General features: G+C 40.5%; 3 protein-coding genes across 4 annotated transcripts; all 3 read right to left on the bottom strand.

Moving 5' to 3' along the window:
• Positions 1-2,120: 2,120 nt before the first annotated feature.
• LOC119745881 (methyltransferase-like protein 27) lies at positions 2,121-9,036 on the bottom strand. The gene is made up of 5 exons (XM_038222535.1): positions 8,743-9,036; positions 5,379-5,501; positions 3,899-4,037; positions 3,430-3,522; positions 2,121-3,159 (listed from the first exon to the last, which is right to left on the bottom strand). Exons 1-5 carry the CDS (start codon positions 8,866-8,868, stop codon positions 2,960-2,962), a joined length of 681 nt encoding a protein of 226 aa, XP_038078463.1. The 5' UTR covers positions 8,869-9,036; the 3' UTR covers positions 2,121-2,959.
• Positions 9,037-10,651: 1,615 nt separating this feature from the next.
• On the bottom strand, positions 10,652-14,393 carry LOC119745878 (methyltransferase-like protein 27). Of its 2 annotated transcripts, XM_038222531.1 has the most exons (5): positions 14,130-14,391; positions 13,206-13,328; positions 12,801-12,939; positions 12,072-12,164; positions 10,652-11,060 (listed from the first exon to the last, which is right to left on the bottom strand). In XM_038222531.1, the coding sequence occupies exons 1-5, from the start codon at positions 14,226-14,228 to the stop codon at positions 10,861-10,863; spliced, it is 654 nt and encodes a 217-aa protein (XP_038078459.1). In that variant the 5' UTR covers positions 14,229-14,391; the 3' UTR covers positions 10,652-10,860. The 2 variants fall into 2 exon arrangements, with proteins under 2 accessions (XP_038078459.1, XP_038078460.1); XM_038222532.1 differs by lacking the exon at positions 13,206-13,328 and having other exon boundaries at positions 14,130-14,393.
• Positions 14,394-15,688: 1,295 nt separating this feature from the next.
• Positions 15,689-19,677, bottom strand: LOC119745183 (methyltransferase-like protein 27). Its single transcript, XM_038221407.1, has 5 exons — positions 19,645-19,677; positions 18,287-18,463; positions 17,887-18,025; positions 17,155-17,247; positions 15,689-16,215 (listed from the first exon to the last, which is right to left on the bottom strand). The coding sequence occupies exons 1-5, from the start codon at positions 19,675-19,677 to the stop codon at positions 16,016-16,018; spliced, it is 642 nt and encodes a 213-aa protein (XP_038077335.1). The 3' UTR covers positions 15,689-16,015.
• Between the last annotated feature and the right edge of the window lie 298 nt (positions 19,678-19,975).

Here is a 19,975-nt window from a genome sequence, read left to right as displayed (position 1 = left end):
CGGTTACTGTATCAACCAATAATGTATCAAAAATCAACCGATAATGTATCAGTATTGGGAAAAGGTGGAAATATTACAAATTAATTAAAGTCTAATAAATGCCTTTACTATGATAAGTCCCCACTCGAGAAAGTTTATCATTAAGAATATATTTTTTTGAATTCGGGAGGTAGGGAGTTGCTCTGGTTTGGAGACGCTCTACTTCCACGTGGGCCTAGGCTAGTGGCGTATCCAGCTTTTGATGTCAAGGGGGGGGGGGGGGGTAACCGCACTCGCACATCCGCACCGAAATGTGGACAAGTTCTTTTCTCCGGACACTTGGCCTCTATATGGGCTCCGTGCTGCGACACAAGAGGGCGCGTTTTACCACTACGGGACCATTGATCTCCGTATGGAGATCAATGGACGGGACACAGCATGTGCGTACTGTACTGGTTCGCGCGCAAAGTTCCACACCACTTCCAGAATGTGCCAGAATGTGGATATTAGCAACAGCGTCTTCGCATGGGAGCGTCAGGCAACTTCGGCGCGCGCATACGTTCAATTTAACTTGCGATGATCTCCCAGACTATTCCCTCCCCCAATAACTTTGCACATTCAAAATACGCGCTGTGCATGAACCGGGAACACATACGAGTGGCGAGGCATGTGTATAGCAAAACTACCATCTGAAATGATCATGAAACTTGAGCTGTCACAAAAGATACAATGTAACAAGTTTACCGGATTTAGGCGGCAATCGTCGAAGATAGTGTAGATGCGATCAAGCTTCATGGGTCCCTTGTCGTCCCCAGTCGATTTTTTTTCTTACAGATTTGAAAAGGGCACAATCACAGCATTACTGCTCATTTAGTGGGGGGATGAGGGGGGGGGGGGGGTGAGGGGGGATGAGGGGAGGGGGTCGATGAGGGGGGGGGGGGGTCGTGCCATATTTTCAACGGGGAGCGCTGATAAAATCCTACAATCATGTACACAATATTACTGTACCGTACAAAATAATGCCCCGGCTTTTTTTAGGGGGGGGGGGGCACCGTTCGCATGTGACGTCATTTGTTATTTACCCACTGACTTCAGTTTGTTCAACCCACACAGTTTGGAGTCCAAACGTCACGAGCCTGCCGCTTCCTTGAGGCCAACACAGGCGCGGATCCGGGGGGGGGGGCGGGTCCCCCAGCTGTGTCCCAAAACAAATTGCATACAAATTCCTAAAAAAAAAAATGCACCCCCCTCCCTCTGCTGTGACACCCCCCAAAAAATTACTGGTATAATGTTCGCCTTTTCAAAATACGGACGGAGGCAGCTTAGATAGGGGGTATTTTTGTGTACACCTTTTCCCCATACTGATACATTATCGGTTGATTTTTGATACATTATCGGTTGATACAGTATCCGTTCCGTGGTGATACATTATCGGATACAGTTATTTTGTAGTTACATTATCCGTCGACACGTGATACATTATCGGATACAAATTTTACTACACTATCAGTCAATTTTTGGTAAATTATCGGTTAGTGATACAATATCGGTCAATTTGTGATACATTATCGGTTGGTGATACGTTATCCGTTGGTTACTACATTATCAGTTGTAACACGGGGTTCTATTGTGAAATACGCGGGTAGGGCTTGGTTAGATTCCAGGGTTGGGTAAAGTTGTAACATTGTAATACCTAGTGTGAAGCTGTGCTTGTCTCACGTATGTTTATGAGCCTATTGCCTGTGTAGTGCCTCCACATGCGCAGTGGGAGACATCCACTTAGTCTTTGCATGTTGGCGACATTTTACCAACATTATGCTCAATAAATGTCAGAAATGTTCTACTATATGAGTTTTCCAAATGTTATACCTGTTACGATAAACACCCACCGGAAAAAAACTCTGCGGAGGCCAACATTTCAGTGCCATTGACCGTTCTCGTACGTCTTTAATGCAGCCGTATCTGAATCAACCATTTTGTAAACTGTGCATGTGCACATGCAATACGCTTAAGACTATCAAGATGCAGGCTGCAGACAAAATGCAGGCTTGTCTTTATCTCAAATTGACAAAGTTCCGCATAAATATTCTTTGTTGTAATAAATCCTAGATCTCACAACAAGTGACCCAGAAGCAATTTTCAACGTTTCATCCGATTATCGATTTGATGTTTTATTTTAATTTACTTTAATACTAATTATCAATTGCGACGAGTTTAAGTTGTTTTAAGCACACTTGCAATAGCTAAATTCTGTTGTATGATTAACAAGGTCTAAAGTATGGGAAAGCAAATTATATCATACAAAAATCTTTAAACTTTAAAAAAGCACTTAACTTAAAAAAAAACCAACCATCTACTTATAAAAAATAGTGTCCTTGAAAAAGTTGACAGTTATGGTATTCAAGTGTACGTGTGGGTAAACCAGTCAAATCTGCTATGTTTTTGGTGGATGGCATACTGTTTCCAGTACAGCAAACGATCTGATGGGTAAAATTTTGACCTTACCGAATCATATGCTGTTCTCTCTGCGACTGTAGAAAGGGTACCGCAAGTTCTTCACTTGTACCAAATTTAACTTGTACGAAATTGAACTGGGTCAAATTTGCCATTGGTTGGACAACAACAACATAACGTGCAAAATAGCCCCTTTTACTTATGCCTTATTTGGATCGATAGGGAACAGTCTATCTTTAGACAGAAACTTGTTGGAATAAAATAAAACTAAATTCCCATTTCCAAATCTACAAGAAGTAGCACATGCCAAATGTTGTCTTAACCTCGCGAATTGCCATGGCATTATAATAATACTGAAGACTTATCTCAATTATTAGACAAGGGACACTAAATTCTTGGCCTTTTTAAAGTTTTACTTTGTAAATACTTAACTTGTGACTCTCCATTCTTTTTTTCTTTTTTCATCAACCGTTACTTTGGTTACTGGTAATAAAACGGCTTAACTAGACGGCCTATGAGGCTAGGCCTAAAGATCTGTTTTGGTTTTAAGGCGGATGGTGAACATATCGGCTAGGTATCCACTGTAGTACGGTATAGCCGTCTTCTCGATCAATTCCCAAGTTCCTTTGTCGAGAAGTTCTTGGATGCCATTTCCAAGGACCACTCTTTGGTCGGGTAAACCATCGTCATATTCCACTCTGCTCAGAGTGAACACCATGAGACCACCTGTCATCAAAACAAATCAAGGTAAGTCCCAGCACAGTCAACACCTTGGTTTTGTTCATGCAAGGTACATAAAATTATATTCGTGGATCTTCATTCCAGCGATTGATGTGTCGTAACATTGCGCTTTCAGCCCAAATAGGCCAGTACTCATGCTTGAAGTTGACGCTCGATACGCAAGTCCATGGTTAACATGTCCTAATACATGTATTGCCTTCTCAAATAACTAAAAAGAAACGAGTACCTGAAATTCAATGTTCCTAATTCTGATACCTTTTTGGACTATTCTGTTCCATTCAGGGAATGCCGACGGTGTTATGTGATTCGTCCCAAGAGAGCCAACACAAGTAAGACCGCTGTAAGAATCTGAAGAAAAAAAACCCCACAAAACATCAGGCCTATGAAGAACTACGGTACCTCTCCAGACACCTCCGAAATAATTATTTATCCTCATCCCATGAAAACAATTTAATGCTTCACTTGCTCGTTACAAAAAAAAGAGAATACTTTTGAGTTTATTTTAGGTGACTTTGGTTAAAATATGCATTGGAATAGACCTACACTATTCATCTACATGTACATGTATATTCATCTTTCCTTTGATGTCTTTCCTTGAAAATGTTATAACATAGGTCGAGGAATATTGCACGGTAAATATCATTTCAACTTGTTTTTATTACCAGTTTGAAAAAGGAATACCCAATTTTTGAATGATACATAAAACTTGTTATTTTATTCTTACGGTCTTTGATTTCCTCGATTTTGTTTTCATCGAATTTATTACAAATGAGCTGCCTGTACACTCCTTTCGAGGCGCTGATGTCCAAACTCTGCTGGGAATAGTCCACGGCATCGATAGTCTTGAAACCAACTTTTGTCAACTGTGGTAAAAAAAGAAGTAAAAAATTGGTTGGTTCTTAAATCGAAATCTTTTTGGGTTTTTTTAGTAGTAGAAACATATATTTCAATGTTGCCATTTCCACACTATAAGATGTTACAATGCCGTGTAAACATATTATACAGAGCGAAATGCAATGAATTATGTAATGGTGTATAATAATGTACATGGATCAACACTAAAACAAATTAACGACAACATTTAGGTATAAGGTGAAGCGTCATGCTTTTGTACCTTAACCTATCGACAGACAAGTGGACATGACCGAGAAAAACACAGAGACAGTGACAAGGACAAAATTGATAACAGTCAGACACACAAAGACACAACCTAGAAAAACACAAACTGGTATGAGACGAGAGCATACATCTAGATTCATAAATTGTAACTAGTTATTCGAATAAGATTTAAGTAGATGTGATCTAAGGTTTTTAACAAAGACAGAGAAGGAGGGTGATGATTTTAAGAAGTCATCTAGGCTATTCCAATATGAAGTACCACGTTGAATAACGCTATTTTGAGACAATGTTGTTCTGTTTAATTGGACCTATAAATTTCTCCTACAAGTGCTTCGGGTATTATACAAATGAATATCAGATGTGAACATAAAGAAGGGGTTGAAACAAGTAAGAAATGTATTGTTTGTAATGTATTGTTTGTAAACCTATACGTAAATTTACCCAGGTTAAAGTAGTAGATCATTGAATTGTAAGAGTCTCAAATTCGCAAATAAAGGAAGGGTATATGATCACGATAACCAGCATGAGATATTAATCGGACCGCTCGCTTCTGTAACATGAGCAGTTTGTTGCATTTGGATGGTGAACCACCCCAAGTCAAAATTGAAAAATTAAGATATGGCAAAATAAAGGAATTGTACAAAGTTAGCAAGATTCTACTGGGGAGGTAATATTTGAAACGATTCATTATGCCAACATTTGTTGATATTTTTTCGCTACATCATTAATGTGTTTTTTCCAAGTGAGCTTCTCGTCAATAGTTCCAAGAATTTAGTGCTTTTTACTTGACTTATATTGGAATCGTTTAAAATTAAAATTATCTTCTAATACAAATAATGTTATTAATGAAAAGTTGGTCTTGCATTTGCGATCATTAAAATAAAACTTATAGGATTGAAGTTGGCCTATAGGCCTAAGGACTCTAAGTATTGAACTTTCATTTCAAATGCGGGGTAACTTTTTTGTAGTGGCATCAACGTTCACGCTTCTTTCCCCTCATGAATAATTCTCATTGTCCATGGCCCCAACATGAACAGAAACGTTATGTCCCTAAAATGAGATCAAAATGTCCCGTAACACAATACCTCTTCGCCAACGATACCGGTGCCGGCAGCACAGTCGACGATGGGGGCGCTCTTGTCTGATAGCACTTTACCAAGAGCTATTGCGGTTAGTCGAGGCGCCTCATAGCCAGAGGATTTGACATCCTGCGAGGAAAAAAAGTTGTAGAACCTGAGGTTTTATAGAAAACGTACAAGAGAAAACAAGAGTTTCGTTTATGGAACTTTTGTTTTGTTCACTGGCACTTTCAGAAGTCAGAACCAACCCTATATTAAGACAAGATAAGTTTGCGGTAGCACCATATGAATAAATCTCTTTTGTGAGTATGCGTGGTTCTGAAAAGAACCGGAGGGACTCAACGTTTCGAACAGTATGCTCTGCCCGTCGTCAGGAGAATGAGGGATTCCAACGATGATGCGATGTTATAAGGATGGGTGCGGTGAGGCGTGAGAAGGATGCAAACTGGTGAAGCTCGAAACCGGTGAAGCTGAGAAGGATGCAAGTTGACTGAGGGATGCAGGATGATCACTGGAGCATGTCAGTACACAGTGAGGGGGCAAGGGGGAAGGAGCTCAGGGTATAGGGGACCCATAGGCGACAACTGAACCTAAGTTTTTCTAGGGTATAGGGGACCCATCGGACTTGGACTTGAGGATGGGGCGCCAGATGTCGCTGATGTAGAAACCGATGTCTTGGGGAACAGTGTAATGCTTGATGATCTCGATGTTCTCTGATGCGTCGGGGGTATCAGCGGTCGATGCTAGTGAGTAGTTCTGCTTGGCAACCCTATATTATTTTGAAGATAATAATTTGGGGGAGCATCATCATGCGTCCCTGAGGCTTTAAAATGCGTTTCTCGCGAAATGATTGCAGGTTTGAAAGATCATGATCCTGAAATCGTTGAAAAACTTATCATATTTCAAAATGTTTGATTGAAAGAAATTTAATGTCTTACCGTTCCCCAGAAAAAAACCCGCGGCAGATATTAATGGCTTATACGGTTACGTATTTCTAGTCGTAAATAAGTCATGGAATTATGGGATCGCCGCGCGGTGTCGTCTGGGCCCAAGGCAAGGATTTGGATTGTGTTCGTCTACGTACTGTCGTGGCGCGGGCTATAGGGACTGACTGTATTGTATAGACGAACATAATCGATATAGCGCATATCACAGCACAACCCTCTGGGAATTCAGAAGGTCATTCAAATTTTTTACTCCCAATAATTGTTTCTTCCCACTTTCACTGACAAATACTTTTTCCTTTTAGCTGGGGACGTGGTCTTCCTATTCTTTGAAGGTTTTCCCCTAACGCGTCTAACGCGACGTTAAAATAAACAGCCAATCGCAAAAAAAATATTGTACATATTATGCGAAAACAGGCATTTGATGTGGTCTCGGGATTTTCACCGATTGCCAATTTGTTCCTTGCTCTATGGGTAGACCAGGGGGTTGGGGATCGAATCTAATTAGCTCTAGACGCCGAATCTAATTAGCTATAATAATAATAACTCCATTTATTGATTGCATTTAGCCATGTCACCTCGGGGATGATTTTCAATGGGCCTATAAGTTCCCACTTGCTCATTAGGTATAACTCCCAGGAAGACTGACGAAGCTGCAGTAATTAACTACATTTAAAATGATGGCGAATGGGTTTTGGAATATTAATTAGCCAATTTGTTCACTTGTGTGAACACACGTACGCGTTGAACGGCGTGCTTCCACTATACCTTGAGACTCAAACCACCTCTACCGATGGATGGAGAATCTTTTAAGAAGAAATATGATACCAAGATCTCCCGATTCGATCCAGTATTTTTTGTCTGCAGAGATATATTTTGTGAAGCATACAACTGATCATGTGGGTATTATTACATAACTAATACCTCTATCCAATGATTGAGTAGGCTAATTCGGGATAAATGACTCCCGACCTTGCTTCACTGACACAAACAGGCTGTAGAACAAAAATACTAGACCGAATCGGGCAATCTTGGTATCATGTTTTCTTTCAACAGAATTCCCCATGCATTGGTATAGGTTGTTTGAGTCTCAGGGTAGCGGAAGTACAAGTACGCCGTTCCGTTTTTTGGGGCCACCCTGTAAATATGGCGTGATGTCTGCTGATATGACCAGTTAGGCCTACACTGAGTGACCTTCGTGGCCTTTTGTGGACTAAAACATATATATGTCTATTTATCTAATTCTTCTATCTATATCTATCAGACAAAATCAACGTTCTATATCAATAAGACAAACATTCACGCAAATCCGGGCCGCCAAATCCGCGCTGGAAAATGCTGATTTTTTTTTTCAGTACACATGTAAAATGTAGTGCAAATAATAACATCAGTCTAGCATGTTGGAAGAAAAAGTCGATCACCACGTACCTAGTACAGCTGTTTGCTTAACTTGGATTGTTGCAATAATTGTCATGCACTTTTCGCTCGACTTTCTCAAGTAAGAATTTGATGAGGTGAACTTTCAGTTTGTTGACGAGTCCATTGCTTTAAACTTAATTCAGACTTTGTAATTTTATGGGAACACTTTAAGATTTTACGTAACATTTCGTTTACAAAACAACAGGAGATGGTGTCCAGAAATTGGGTGCGCAGATAATTGAGTAGGCTAGCCTACATGTAATGTGGCAAGGCCCGGACTTCACTCACTGATGATGACAATTTCTTCGGTCTTTTTCTTCCGATTTTCTCCCCTTATTTGGCCAATTTCATCTGTATTTTGTAATTCTTTTCAATTTGTTGATGGTATTGGGCTACAAAACACTCTTCAGTCACATATTTCAAACTTTAATAGGGGTTTTGTAGCAAATACATAATTTTTATTATCTTTCAACTACATTTTGTCCACAGATGGCACTTCCCATAACTATACACTCGGAAATATCTACGGAGACCTATATGGTTCATTATTATTTCCTGAGGTTCAAGTTCAGATTTTTTTTTTGGGGGGGGGGCTGCTTTTTATTTTTCTAACAAACCTCCTAAGGGACTTTTCCTTTTCGGGACTACAGTTTCTTGGGATTTCATTTTTAATCCCACACCAATTTCCCCAGAGATGACACTTCCAAACAAAACTTTCAATTTTTACTGTTACAGCATAATTTTAGGATTTCTTTGTCATTTAATTAAAACAAATGTTGGTCGTGTAGTCTGCTTCTTGACCCACACTCGTAGGATCCTAAACTAGAGCTGCTGCATGCAGTTAGCAAATAAATAAATGACTAACAGTAAAGAGAAAAGGAGAACCTAATTCAACGTGAACATTTATGCACATTACAGCAGAAATTGCCGCGAGGGCTGGACCACGGGACCTATAAACGCTATACTATTCTATATTACTTGCTACTTCAAGTTTCTTTTCTACTGACCTTATCGTATGAACCTGCCCAATTCTCGTAATATTCCAGCATTTGGTCGTGATTCAGGCGATGAATCTTGTGCATTATCTGGCTGGTGGTCGTAGCGGCCTGTTGGGGGACTTTACAGGCTGCCATGGTATCTTCTTATACAAAAAAACACAATCCGCAGCAACTAATTAAAAGTTCAGTGTTGGAGTGAAGTTTGGTGCGTTGAAGACGGGATTAGACACACGCCACAGGGGCAGTCCTCACAGAGGCGCTATCACGATCCATTCACGTGTTGGATGGTTATCTGAGTGACCTCGTTCCCAGCCGCCAGACAATCGATGACCCTGGGAGGGTAATGTGCATATCGTATATGCTTGGTCATTTTATTTCCATCCAACGTTTATAATACGTATTATCATACACGTTCAATACGTGAAGTAATTATCATGTACAATCCTTCTCTTAACATTTTCCCTTTTCCAGTTTGCTTAAAATTACCACATATGACAATAATACTCTGTTGGATGATAAACGCAAGGTCTTTGAAAAAAAATGCAGTACGTCGTGATGCATTGTTATTTATTATGATATTTTTGTCAGTAACAAAAAATGGAACAGTAATTCATCAAAGCTTAACACTCAGTTGTATTAGATAAAACATCTGTCAAAAAAGTTAACAAGTTTAAATTTGTGGGTGTTTTTATTGATGATGAATTGACTTGGAAGTTTCACATCTATGACATTGTGGGTAAAAGTCTCCAAAAGTGTGGGGGTGATCAGTAGACTTAAACATATTGTTCCTCTTGAAGTCCTTTACACTTCATTAGTGTAAGTCCTATACACTTCATAGGCCTATTTCCTTATTTTTTTATTGTAACCACGGTAATTGTTCTGCCATTTTTTTTTCCAAATAATAACAAATTCATAATTTAGGGCTCACAGTCAAACGATTTTACAGAAGTACTTAACTATTGTTAACATTAGCAGATACCAACAAGCTTTATTTGTGTATAAGTTTTTAAATAATTTACTGCCACACTCCTACAGCCAAATGTTTATAAGTAATTGCAACTTACATAATTATAATACTAGAGCATCTTCTAACGTATATTTCCGTATACCATGGAACATAGAACATCTGCCTTTCAAAATAATATTAAATTCTCTGGACCTAAAGTATGGAGTACTTTACCGCTTTCTCTCAAAGGATCAAGTTCAGACACTACTTTTAAACGTAAACTAAAGTTATACCTTCTGAAAATATTATACCTTCTAATTTATCTAATCCTGGTTAACTCATCTTCTGTCGATTTTCCATCCTCATTGCCCGAATTTCACATTGCATATTCCATTCCTGTATTTATAACTTGTACATACACTGAATAACTTATGTTTCTAAATGTTGACTTGTTTTTGTTTTTGTATTTTATTATGTGTTTCGTTATGCATGGCATTCCTTACACAAACTTTAGCTTTTTAGGTTTTGTCTCCTCTTCTTGACTTGAACTTCTTATCTGTATTCTTTTATATCGTTTGTGATTTGGAAAAAAATGTAACCAAATGAAATGAAAATGAAAATGAAATTAAAAAAAAAAAAAAATGGACACTCATTTCTTGGCTATTTAGGCCTAAAGCCAAAAAAAAAGTCTCCGGTTTCTGGTATGCGCGCGCGTCGCCGTAGCCATGCGCGTCGGCAAAATGAAAAAGTTTTTTTTTCAATGAAAGATGATGTCTCAAAACCGCCAAACTCACTGGTTTGACTGGAATCCTGCTGCTGCACAATTTTAACGTGTTTTTAGATTGGGTTATGGTCGAGAATAAGCTTTATGTGGCCTCTCTGGACTCCCCTATATTTGCACTAAGTTTAGTCGGGCACCATTTGCAGCCATCAGCCGACATTTGAAGCAAAAAAATCAGGTAAAAAAAAAAAAAAAGCCGCGTCGCCGCACCACTTTTTGGGCAAGCTCCATACCAGAAACCGGAGACTTTTTTTTTGGCCTAATAAGTGAAACGCTGAATTCCTGACAAGAGATTAAGACGGACCACTTTGTGACTTTCCATTTTCTATTCTTTCTATTCTTTGCTTGAACCGTTACTTTCCTGTAAAAGACAGAACTAGACCGTCTATTTAGGGTAGGTCTAAAGATCTGTTTTGTTTTTAAGGCGGATGGTGAACATATCGGCCAGGTATCCACTGTGGTAAGGTATAGCCGTCTGGTCGATCAATTCCCAAGTTCCTTTGTCGAGAAGTTCTTGGATGCCATTCCCAATGACCAGTCTGTGGTCGGGTAAACCATCGTCATATTCCACTCTGCTCAGAGTAAACACCATGAAACCACCTGTCATCAAAACAAAATCCAGCTGAGTCTACAGTCAACAAAAATGCAAGGTTTGTATTAATTATACCTGTATAGAAGGTGCTTGGATCTTCATTCGCGGCGATCGATGTGTCGTAACATGACGCTGTCTGAATAATTTGACCTTATGCGCTGCAGGTATCTCAGAGGTTCTTCTTTGTTAATCTAACCACACAGGCCAATGGACTAGACCATTTTATATAATGAGGGAGTGGAGAGGTTAATAGACCGACACAGGCATATACATGTAGATTGTAGACTACAAAATGTTTGAGTTTAAGGAATTTGTTTTATTGAATAAAATAACGATATAAGGCCCAAAAAAAAGTTCGGTCTCTGGTCAGACCAAAGTTCCGGAATTGATGCGGCGACGCGGTTTTTTTTTTTTTTTTTTGGGGGGGGGGGCTTTTTTCCAGCTTGGATTGTACAGACAAGTTGGGTACTATTTTGCTTTTGTTGTGTTCTCATATACATTGGGGTCCTCCATAATTTGCCTTGGTGCCCTCCATCATTTGCCTTGGTGCAATTTCCCCAATCCTTGGTACAAAAATTTGAGGAGGTGCGGCAATAGAGGGCGCTGCTGTAGCTGCCGCGGACAATTTGAAGAAAAAAAAGGTTGATGCGCATGATTAAAATCGACGCGCGCGCTGACCAGAGACTGACTTATTCTTTTTTTGGCCTAAAGCGGCAAACATTGCTATTTTCGATAAAATTCAGAATATGAGCAATCCTGTGGACATTCCAGTGGATATGAGAGTTTATGGCGGGAAATTGTTAAGCCTTGGCGGAGGTTTGCGCTCTCTGAGTGCTTTCTAATTTTAATTTAGTAACAATGAATGCACAATGGGTTTACCCATGCCCGTCCTTGCGCTACAAACCCATTGCCTTAGCACTCCCCCTTAACACATAAGGTCTATAGTGGCCGGTACAGCCGAAACTCATGTGTAAAGTCTCCGCTCAATACGCCACTCCTAGTTTAAAACGTTCGTATACCTTGTTTGACTATTCGGTTCCATTCGGGGAATGCCGTCTGTGTGATATGGTTCATCAATAGAGCGCCAACACAAATAAGAGCGCTGCAGGAATCTGAAAAAGAAGCACGTTATGAAGATGAATCTCGTTCGTTACAAAAAAAAACCAAACAAACAAACAGACGAAACAAAATACGAATATTTTTGAGTTCAAGGTAACTTTGGTAAAAACCTTTATTCACTGGAATAAATTATCTTATGGGCGTCGCCAGGATGGGGCTGGGGGGTGGGGGGCGCTTGCCACCCCCTGGAAAAGAGAAAAAAAAGAGAGAAAAAAAAAAAAGGGAATAAAGAAGAGGACGAGTTGCGAAACCGAATTGCTATTAATTTAATGCACATTTAACAACATGGCGGTCCGCAGTGGTGTCAATGGGGATGGGGTGCGCAAATGCTCCCCCCTGCCAACCCTCGAAAAATTATAAATTGAGAATATGATAGAGAAAGTACAAGGATTTTGGGCATTAATGTGATTTGCCCTCCTCTAGAAATATTCAGACATATCGCCATTGGCGTTTCCCGCTCATTTTTTTTTAAATGTTACATTTTCCCCCATAATAGGCCTAATAAATGTCTTTCGTTGAAAACTTTAAGATTAATTTGCCTATAGTGGTCAATAACACAACAAAGAAACTATTTGCCAGAGAGGACAAATACCAATTTTTTGAGTGATACATAAAACTTGTTTGTTTACCGTCTTTAATTTCCTCGATTTTGTTTTCGTCGAATTTATTACAAATGAGCCGCCTGTAGACTCCTTTCGAGGCGCTGATGTCCAAACTCTGCTGGGAATAGTCCACGGCATCGATAGTCTTGAAACCGATGTTTTTTAACTAGCCGGTGTGAAAAGAAAAAGATTAAAGGACGGTCTTCAAAGCAAATTCTCCTAATGACTTAATTTTCATAAATTTAAAGTTATACGAGATCATTAAAAAAAACCCGTGAAGAATCATGGAGCAGTGAAATTTCATTGGAAAGACAGGGAAGCTTAATTTTTTAACGCCTCTTTTCAGTCAAAAATTATATATTGTCATTTTTTCAGTAGCCCCAACATGAAAAGAACTAAAATGAGACCAAAATGTTCCGTGGCATATAATACCTCTTCGCCCACTATACCGGTGCCGGCAGCACAGTCGACGATGAGGGCGCTCTTATCTGACAGCACTTTACCAAGAGCTTCTGCGCATACGCGAGGCGCCTCATAGCCTGAAGATTTCACATCCTGCGAGAGAAGAAGTTACGTGAGGTTTAAAAGAATGGTGTTTAAAGATTTGTCGCACCTTGCCGCAAATCATTTTTAAAGGTCGGGGTACAGAGGCGAAACGCAACACTGCAACGCAACACGAAACGCGCAGACTAGTCTATATACTACTGCATGTTATTGTACGCGGACGGGATTGGTGCCAGACTTATGTAGTCTGGCACGCGGTAACAGTAATAATGCTTGCACATGTATGCATTCGTTTCACGGAACCCACTGCGGCAGAATCTCGAGGGTTTGATACGGTAAAAAAATTAAAATTAATTAAGAATAGAAAACACATCAAAATGGGCGGCCTCGAGCCGGCCTCGACCGATTCGCCGAGGCCGGAAGGCTCCGAGGCCGAGGCCAAGGCCGAGGCCTTGCACTCCGAGGCCAAGGCCGAGGCCGAGGCCATGAAAATCGGCTTCGAGACCGAGGCCGGCCTCGAGACCGAGGCCGGCCTCGAGACCTCCAACACTGACTATAGCTATAACCACAGTTTTCCAGAATTTCTTGTTATTGTGTCATCATCTGCTTCTTGACCCAAACCAGTGGCGTAGTGAAAGCTTGGAAAGGGTGACGTAGGAGGCTATCGGTGTTTAACTCCCGCACCGCCCTCCCCCTACCCCCCCCCCCCATGAATAAAAATAGAGAAAAGAGAGGACCGAATTCAATGTTTAAAGTTTTAACATGAATTAACAGTACAAATTGCCACGAGTGGACCCCGGGCCCTAATACACGCAACTAGCTGTAAGTCAATAATTGTAATTGCATACTGACCGTATCGTAGGAATCTGCCCAATCCGCGTAATAGTCCAGCATTTGGTCGTGATTCAGGAGATGAGTCTTGTGAATTATCTGGCTGGTGGTCGAAGCCATTGTATTTTTTTATGCAGAGAAACAACTCAGTCCGCAGCAAAAAAAAGTTCAGTGTTGGAGTAAAGTAGGTAAATCGGGGATTTGACAATTGACACACGTCGCGCCGCAAGGGTAGTCTGAGTATCACCCGTTATCCACGTGGCCAAGTCCTGTATAACCATGTAACGTCTGATATGTCTAGACATGCAGGTATTATGCAAGCCGCGCGCAAGCCAATCGGAGTCGACTTTACTAAAAGGGGGGGGGGGGGGGCACGCAAGTAGTGAAGCCCGTCTAACCAGGATATTTTGCCCAGTTTGGACGGGCTCTCGACCAATCAGAAGGCTGGATTTGGCCCCACGTGACCGTCAATATAGCATAAAATGAGGAACGTGGTTCAAATGTAAAAAAAAAAATTGTATAATTCTGTCTTCTATACTGTAAACTAGTATACATTATGCACGCATGTGAGCGAGTTCGAACTGTATTATTAGTACTAAAAACAATGTGCACAGTAGTGTAAAACAATACGATATACACTGGGGGGGGGGGGGGGATGCACAATGCATAACATGCAGTTACGTAGTACATGTACAGTAAAAGGCCTATACGTTTTATATAAAGGGATTTCCAAGCCGCACATTATACCCGTGCCTGTTTCCACTCTATCATTACGAGCTCCGTGCGCTAACAAAGAGGGCGCCCCTTTACCTAACAACGACGTCCCATCAGCACGACATTTAGCTGGTTGACGCGCACCGTTCCTTGTGTGTGACGCACATACACCAGGGGATTTGTACTTTGCACACGCACAGTGGCCACGCTTCGCAGCTAATGAATTGCAATCAGGCAAAATGGCGTCGGTCGGTCACCCCCAACTTCCTTTGCCGGTGAGGGGGTACTTGTGAACGGAGCGGTATAGCCTTTGTACTCGAATGGGTGCATCGAGTTACGTCATAGTTCCTCTAACCAACGGCAGCCGGCACAAACAACGATTGCATATACGCGGGGAGATTTTGGGACAATGCACTTGACCGGTTGTCATGGTTGTTTGTCATCGTTCGATGAGTCAGCACTATGACGTAACTGGATTCACCCATCCATGTATTGTTTGTACTAGTGCAGGGCCCGTCGAAAAAGTGCTGTTCGGGAGGGGCAGAGAACAGGCGCGGTTCAAGAACCAATATTTTTTTGGGGGGGGGGGGGGCTAGCAGGGTGGATCCAGAATTCTTTTCGGGGAGGCGTGCTGAAATGTAGACCGGTTATTTTCTCCAGACACTTAGGCCTCCGGAAATTAATAGGGGGGGGGGGCGGCTCATGCCATATTTTCAATAAAGTCCTAAATAAAATCCTAAAATCAGGCACACTATTTTAACTACATATGAACCCTTGTCACGACTATTTCTTTAGGGGGAGACCGTTCGCATGTACATCACAATCTTCCTTTTTGCTATTGCAATTTTTTATGTTGTGCATTTTGTTATGCATGGCATTCCTTACACAAACTTTTGCTTTTTAGGTTTTGTCTCCTCTTCTTGACTTGAACTTCTTATCTGTATTCTTTTATATCGTTTGTGATTTGGAAAAAAAATGTTACCAAATGAAATGAAAATGAAAATGAAAAAAAAAAAAAAAAAAAATGGACACTCATTTCTTGGCTATTTAGGCCTGATAAGTGGAACGCTGAATTCCTGACAAGAGATTAGGACGGACCACTTTGTGACTCTCCATTTTCTATTCTTTCTATTCTTTTCTTGAACCGTTACTTTCCTGTAAAAGGCAGAACTAGACCGTCTATTAGGGTAGGTCTAAAGATCTGATTTGTTTTTAAGGCGGATGGTGAACATATCGGCCAGGTATCCACTGTGGTAAGGTATAGCCGTCTTCTCGATCAATTCCCAAGTTCCTTTGTCGAGAAGTTCTTGGATGCCATTCCCAATGACCAGTCTGTGGTCGGGTAAACCATCGTCATATTCCACTCTGCTCAGAGTAAACACCATGAAACCACCTGTCATCAAAACAAAATCCAACTGAGTCTACAGTCAACACAAATGCAAGGTTTGTATTAATTATACCTGTATAGAAGGTGCTTGGATCTTCATTTGCGGCGATCGATGTGTCGTAACATGACGCTGTCTGAATAATTTGACCTTATGTGCTGCAGGTATCTCAGAGGTTCTTCTTTGTTAATCTAACCACACAGGCCAATGGACTAGACCATTTTATATAATGAGGGAGTGGAGAGGTTAATAGACCGACACAGGCATATACATGTAGATTGTAGACTACAAAATGTTTGAGTTTAAGGAATTTGTTTTATTGAATATATTGTTGTTTTTTTTTTTTTTGGGGGGGGGCCTTTTTTTCCAGCTTGGATTGTACAGACAAGTTGGGTACTATTTTGCTTTTGTTGTGTTCTCATATACATTGGGGTCCTCCATAATTTGCCTTGGTGCCCTCCATCATTTGCCTTGGTGCAATTTCCCCAATCCTTGGTACAAAAATTTGAGGAGGTGCGGCAATAGAGGGCGCTGCTGTAGCTGCCGCGGACAATTTGAAGAAAAAAAAGGTTGATGCGCATGATTAAAATCGACGCGCGCGCTGACCAGAGACTGACTTATTTGTTTTTTGGTCTAAAGCGGCCAACATTGCTATTTTCGATAAAATTCAGAATATGAGCAATCCTGTGGACATTCCAGTGGATATGCGTGTTTATGGCTGGAAATTGTTAAGCCTTGGCGGAGGTTTGCGCGCTCTGAGTGCTTTCTAATTTTAATTTAGTAACAATGAATGCACAATGGGTTTACCCATGCCCGTCCTTGCGCTACAAACCCATTGCCTTAGCACTCCCCCTTAACACATAAGGTCTATAGTGGCCGGTACAGCCGAAACTCATGTGTAAAGTCTCTGCTTAATACGCCACTCGTAGTTTAAAACGTTCGTATACCTTGTTTGACTATTCGGTTCCATTCGGGGAATGCCGTCTGTGTGAAATGGTTCATCAATAGAGCGCCAACACAAATAAGAGCGCTGCAGGAATCTGAAAAAGAAGCACGTTATGAAGATGAATCTCGTTCGTTACAAAAAAAACCCCAAACAAACAAACAGACGAAACAAAATACGAATATTTTTGAGTTCAAGGTAACTTTGGTAAAAACCTTTATTCACTGGTCAGAATAAATTATCTTATGGGCGTCGCCAGGATGGGGCTGGGGGTGGGGGGCGCTTGCCACCCCCTGGAAAAGAAAAAAAAGAGAGAAAAAAAGAAAAAGGGAATAAAGAAGAAGACGAGTTGCGAAAGCGAATTGCTATTAATTTAATGCACATTTAACAACATGGCGGTCCGCAGTGGTGTCAATGGGGATGGGGTGCGCAAATGCTCCCCCCTGCCAACCCTCGAAAAATTATAAATTGAGAATATGATAGAGAAAGTACAAGGATTTTGGGAATTAATGTGATTTGCCCTCCTCTAGAAATATTCAGACATATCGCCATTGGCGTTTCCCGCTCATATTTTTTTTTAAATGTTGCATTTTCCCCCATAATAGGCCTAATAAATGTCTTTCGTTGAAAACTTTTAGATGAATTTGCCTATAGTGGTCAATAACACACCAAAGAAACTATTGCCAGAGAGGACGAACACCAAATTTTTGAGTGATACATAAAACTTGTTTGTTACCGTCTTTAATTTCCTCGATTTTGTTTTCGTCGAATTTATTACAAATGAGCCGCCTGTAGACTCCTTTCGAGGCGCTGATGTCCAAACTCTGCTGGGAATAGTCCACGGCATCGATAGAATTGAAACCGATGTTTTTTAACTAGCCGGTGTGAAAAGAATAAGAATAGAGGACGGTCTTCAAAGCAAATTCTCCTAATGACTTAATTTTCATAAATTTAAAGTTATATGAGATCATTAAAAAAAAACACATCGTGAAGAATCATGGAGCAGTGAAATTTCATTGGAAAGACAGGGAAGCTTAATTTTTAACGCCTCTTTTAGTAAAAAAATTATATATTGTCATTTTTTCCCGTAGCCCCAACATGAAAAGACCTAAAATGAGACCAAAATGTTCCGTGGCATATAATAACTCTTCGCCCACTATACCGGTGCCGGCAGCACAGTCGACGATGAGGGCGCTCTTATCTGACAGCACTTTACCAAGAGCTTCTGCGCATACGCGAGGCGCCTCATAGCCTGAAGATTTCACATCCTGCGAGAAAGAAGTTACGTGAGGTTTAAAGAATGTGCAGGACGACTGACGTCGAAAACATGACAAGAGTAAGAGTTTACAAGAAACCTGAACCAATCGTTCTCTCGTTTTGTCTCGTATTTTTGTTGTTCCTCCCTTTCAGAACTCGACCCATTATTTTGACGATACCTTTACTTAGGTTGTATTAATGTGCCTTTTAGTATGCGTTTCCCGCGAAATGATTTAAAGGTTTGAAAGATCATGATCCTCAAATCGTCGAAAACGTTAAGTTTAAGATTAACTTACCACCGGTTTCAAATCTGTGATTGAAAGGAAATTACCCCAATGTCTTACCGTTCCCGAGAAAAGTTGAAAACCCAGTTGTTTACATTTGACATGGCAGACATTTTTGGCTTATGGTTACGTATGTCCAGCCGTAAATAAGTTATGGAATTGAATCGCGGCGCGGTGTCGACAATCGACTTGTGCCGTGGCAGGTAGTACAAAGTCCTACAGTGCATCACTCTGGCCACGTGTGAGCAGTTTTTGGAGGTAATGAGCTTTGATTTTTGCTGAACTTCAAAGTACATGTATCTCTGGCATATATCAATAAAGAGAGAATATTGCTGTTCAATATTTACAACATATGCAGTTGAAATGCTTGAAAGTTGCTTTCATGGAGACACTTTTATGGAGACAATTTGGAGGACTAAAAGTGGACAACCCATTTTCTCAAAAATCTACCAGAACAAAAAACAGAAGTATGATTGAAATGGAGTCCTCTTTCTGAATTTTCATTTTTCTATTATCAAAAATTTTGATTCCTTATTTTCTTGTACACAGGCGGTCCAAAAGTGGACAAACCAAATTTCCGAATTAACGCGCAGAAAATCAGAAAGAGCGTTCACAACCAAACCAAATATCCGAATTTCTGCTAGCAGAAAATCGGAAATTGCGTTTACGTCCAAACCAAATTTCCGAATTTCTACTAGCAGAAAATCGGAAATTGATTTTACGACCAAAGCAAATTTCCAAATTTCGACTAGCAGAGAATCGGAAATTGCGTTTATGACCAAAGCAAATTTCCAAATTTCTACTAGCAGAAAAAATGAACGTTTGATATCATAAACCAATCTCATTTGTTTTTACTAGTAGAAAATTGGAGATTTTTTTTGGGCTACTCCATAAGTCGTTTGGGGTAAGAAACCCTCATCTGAGTCGAGCAGGTCGATTGATTGTGTATGTACCAAAACGTAATTGTGTTTGATGATCTCAGTCATGTGGTTGCTAAGGCAAAGCGTCTGCCGTTGTTAGGCAAAGCTAATCCGATTACGTACTTAGACGCTATGGCAGAGCAGTGAAAGTCATGCACCACAAAAAAACATGGCCTTTTGAACGTTGTGTTTCTCAGACATATATGCACAGTATGATTGAAATGTTAATTTATAACGGAAGAAGAAATTATAAACTTCATGTCAGTGAACAAATCGCCGTCATTGATGCCGAAACGTCAATACTGGTTACTGGTATAGCTGACCTTCAAGTCTGGAAGAAATCGTTCGAAAACTTCCCCAACTC

This window comes from Patiria miniata, unplaced genomic scaffold, assembly GCF_015706575.1.
Source record: "Patiria miniata isolate m_02_andy unplaced genomic scaffold, ASM1570657v1 HiC_scaffold_7, whole genome shotgun sequence".
Taxonomy (NCBI): domain Eukaryota; kingdom Metazoa; phylum Echinodermata; class Asteroidea; order Valvatida; family Asterinidae; genus Patiria; species Patiria miniata.
Note: the sequence above shows the minus strand (reverse complement) of the source record. Positions and strands in the feature narration are given on the sequence as shown.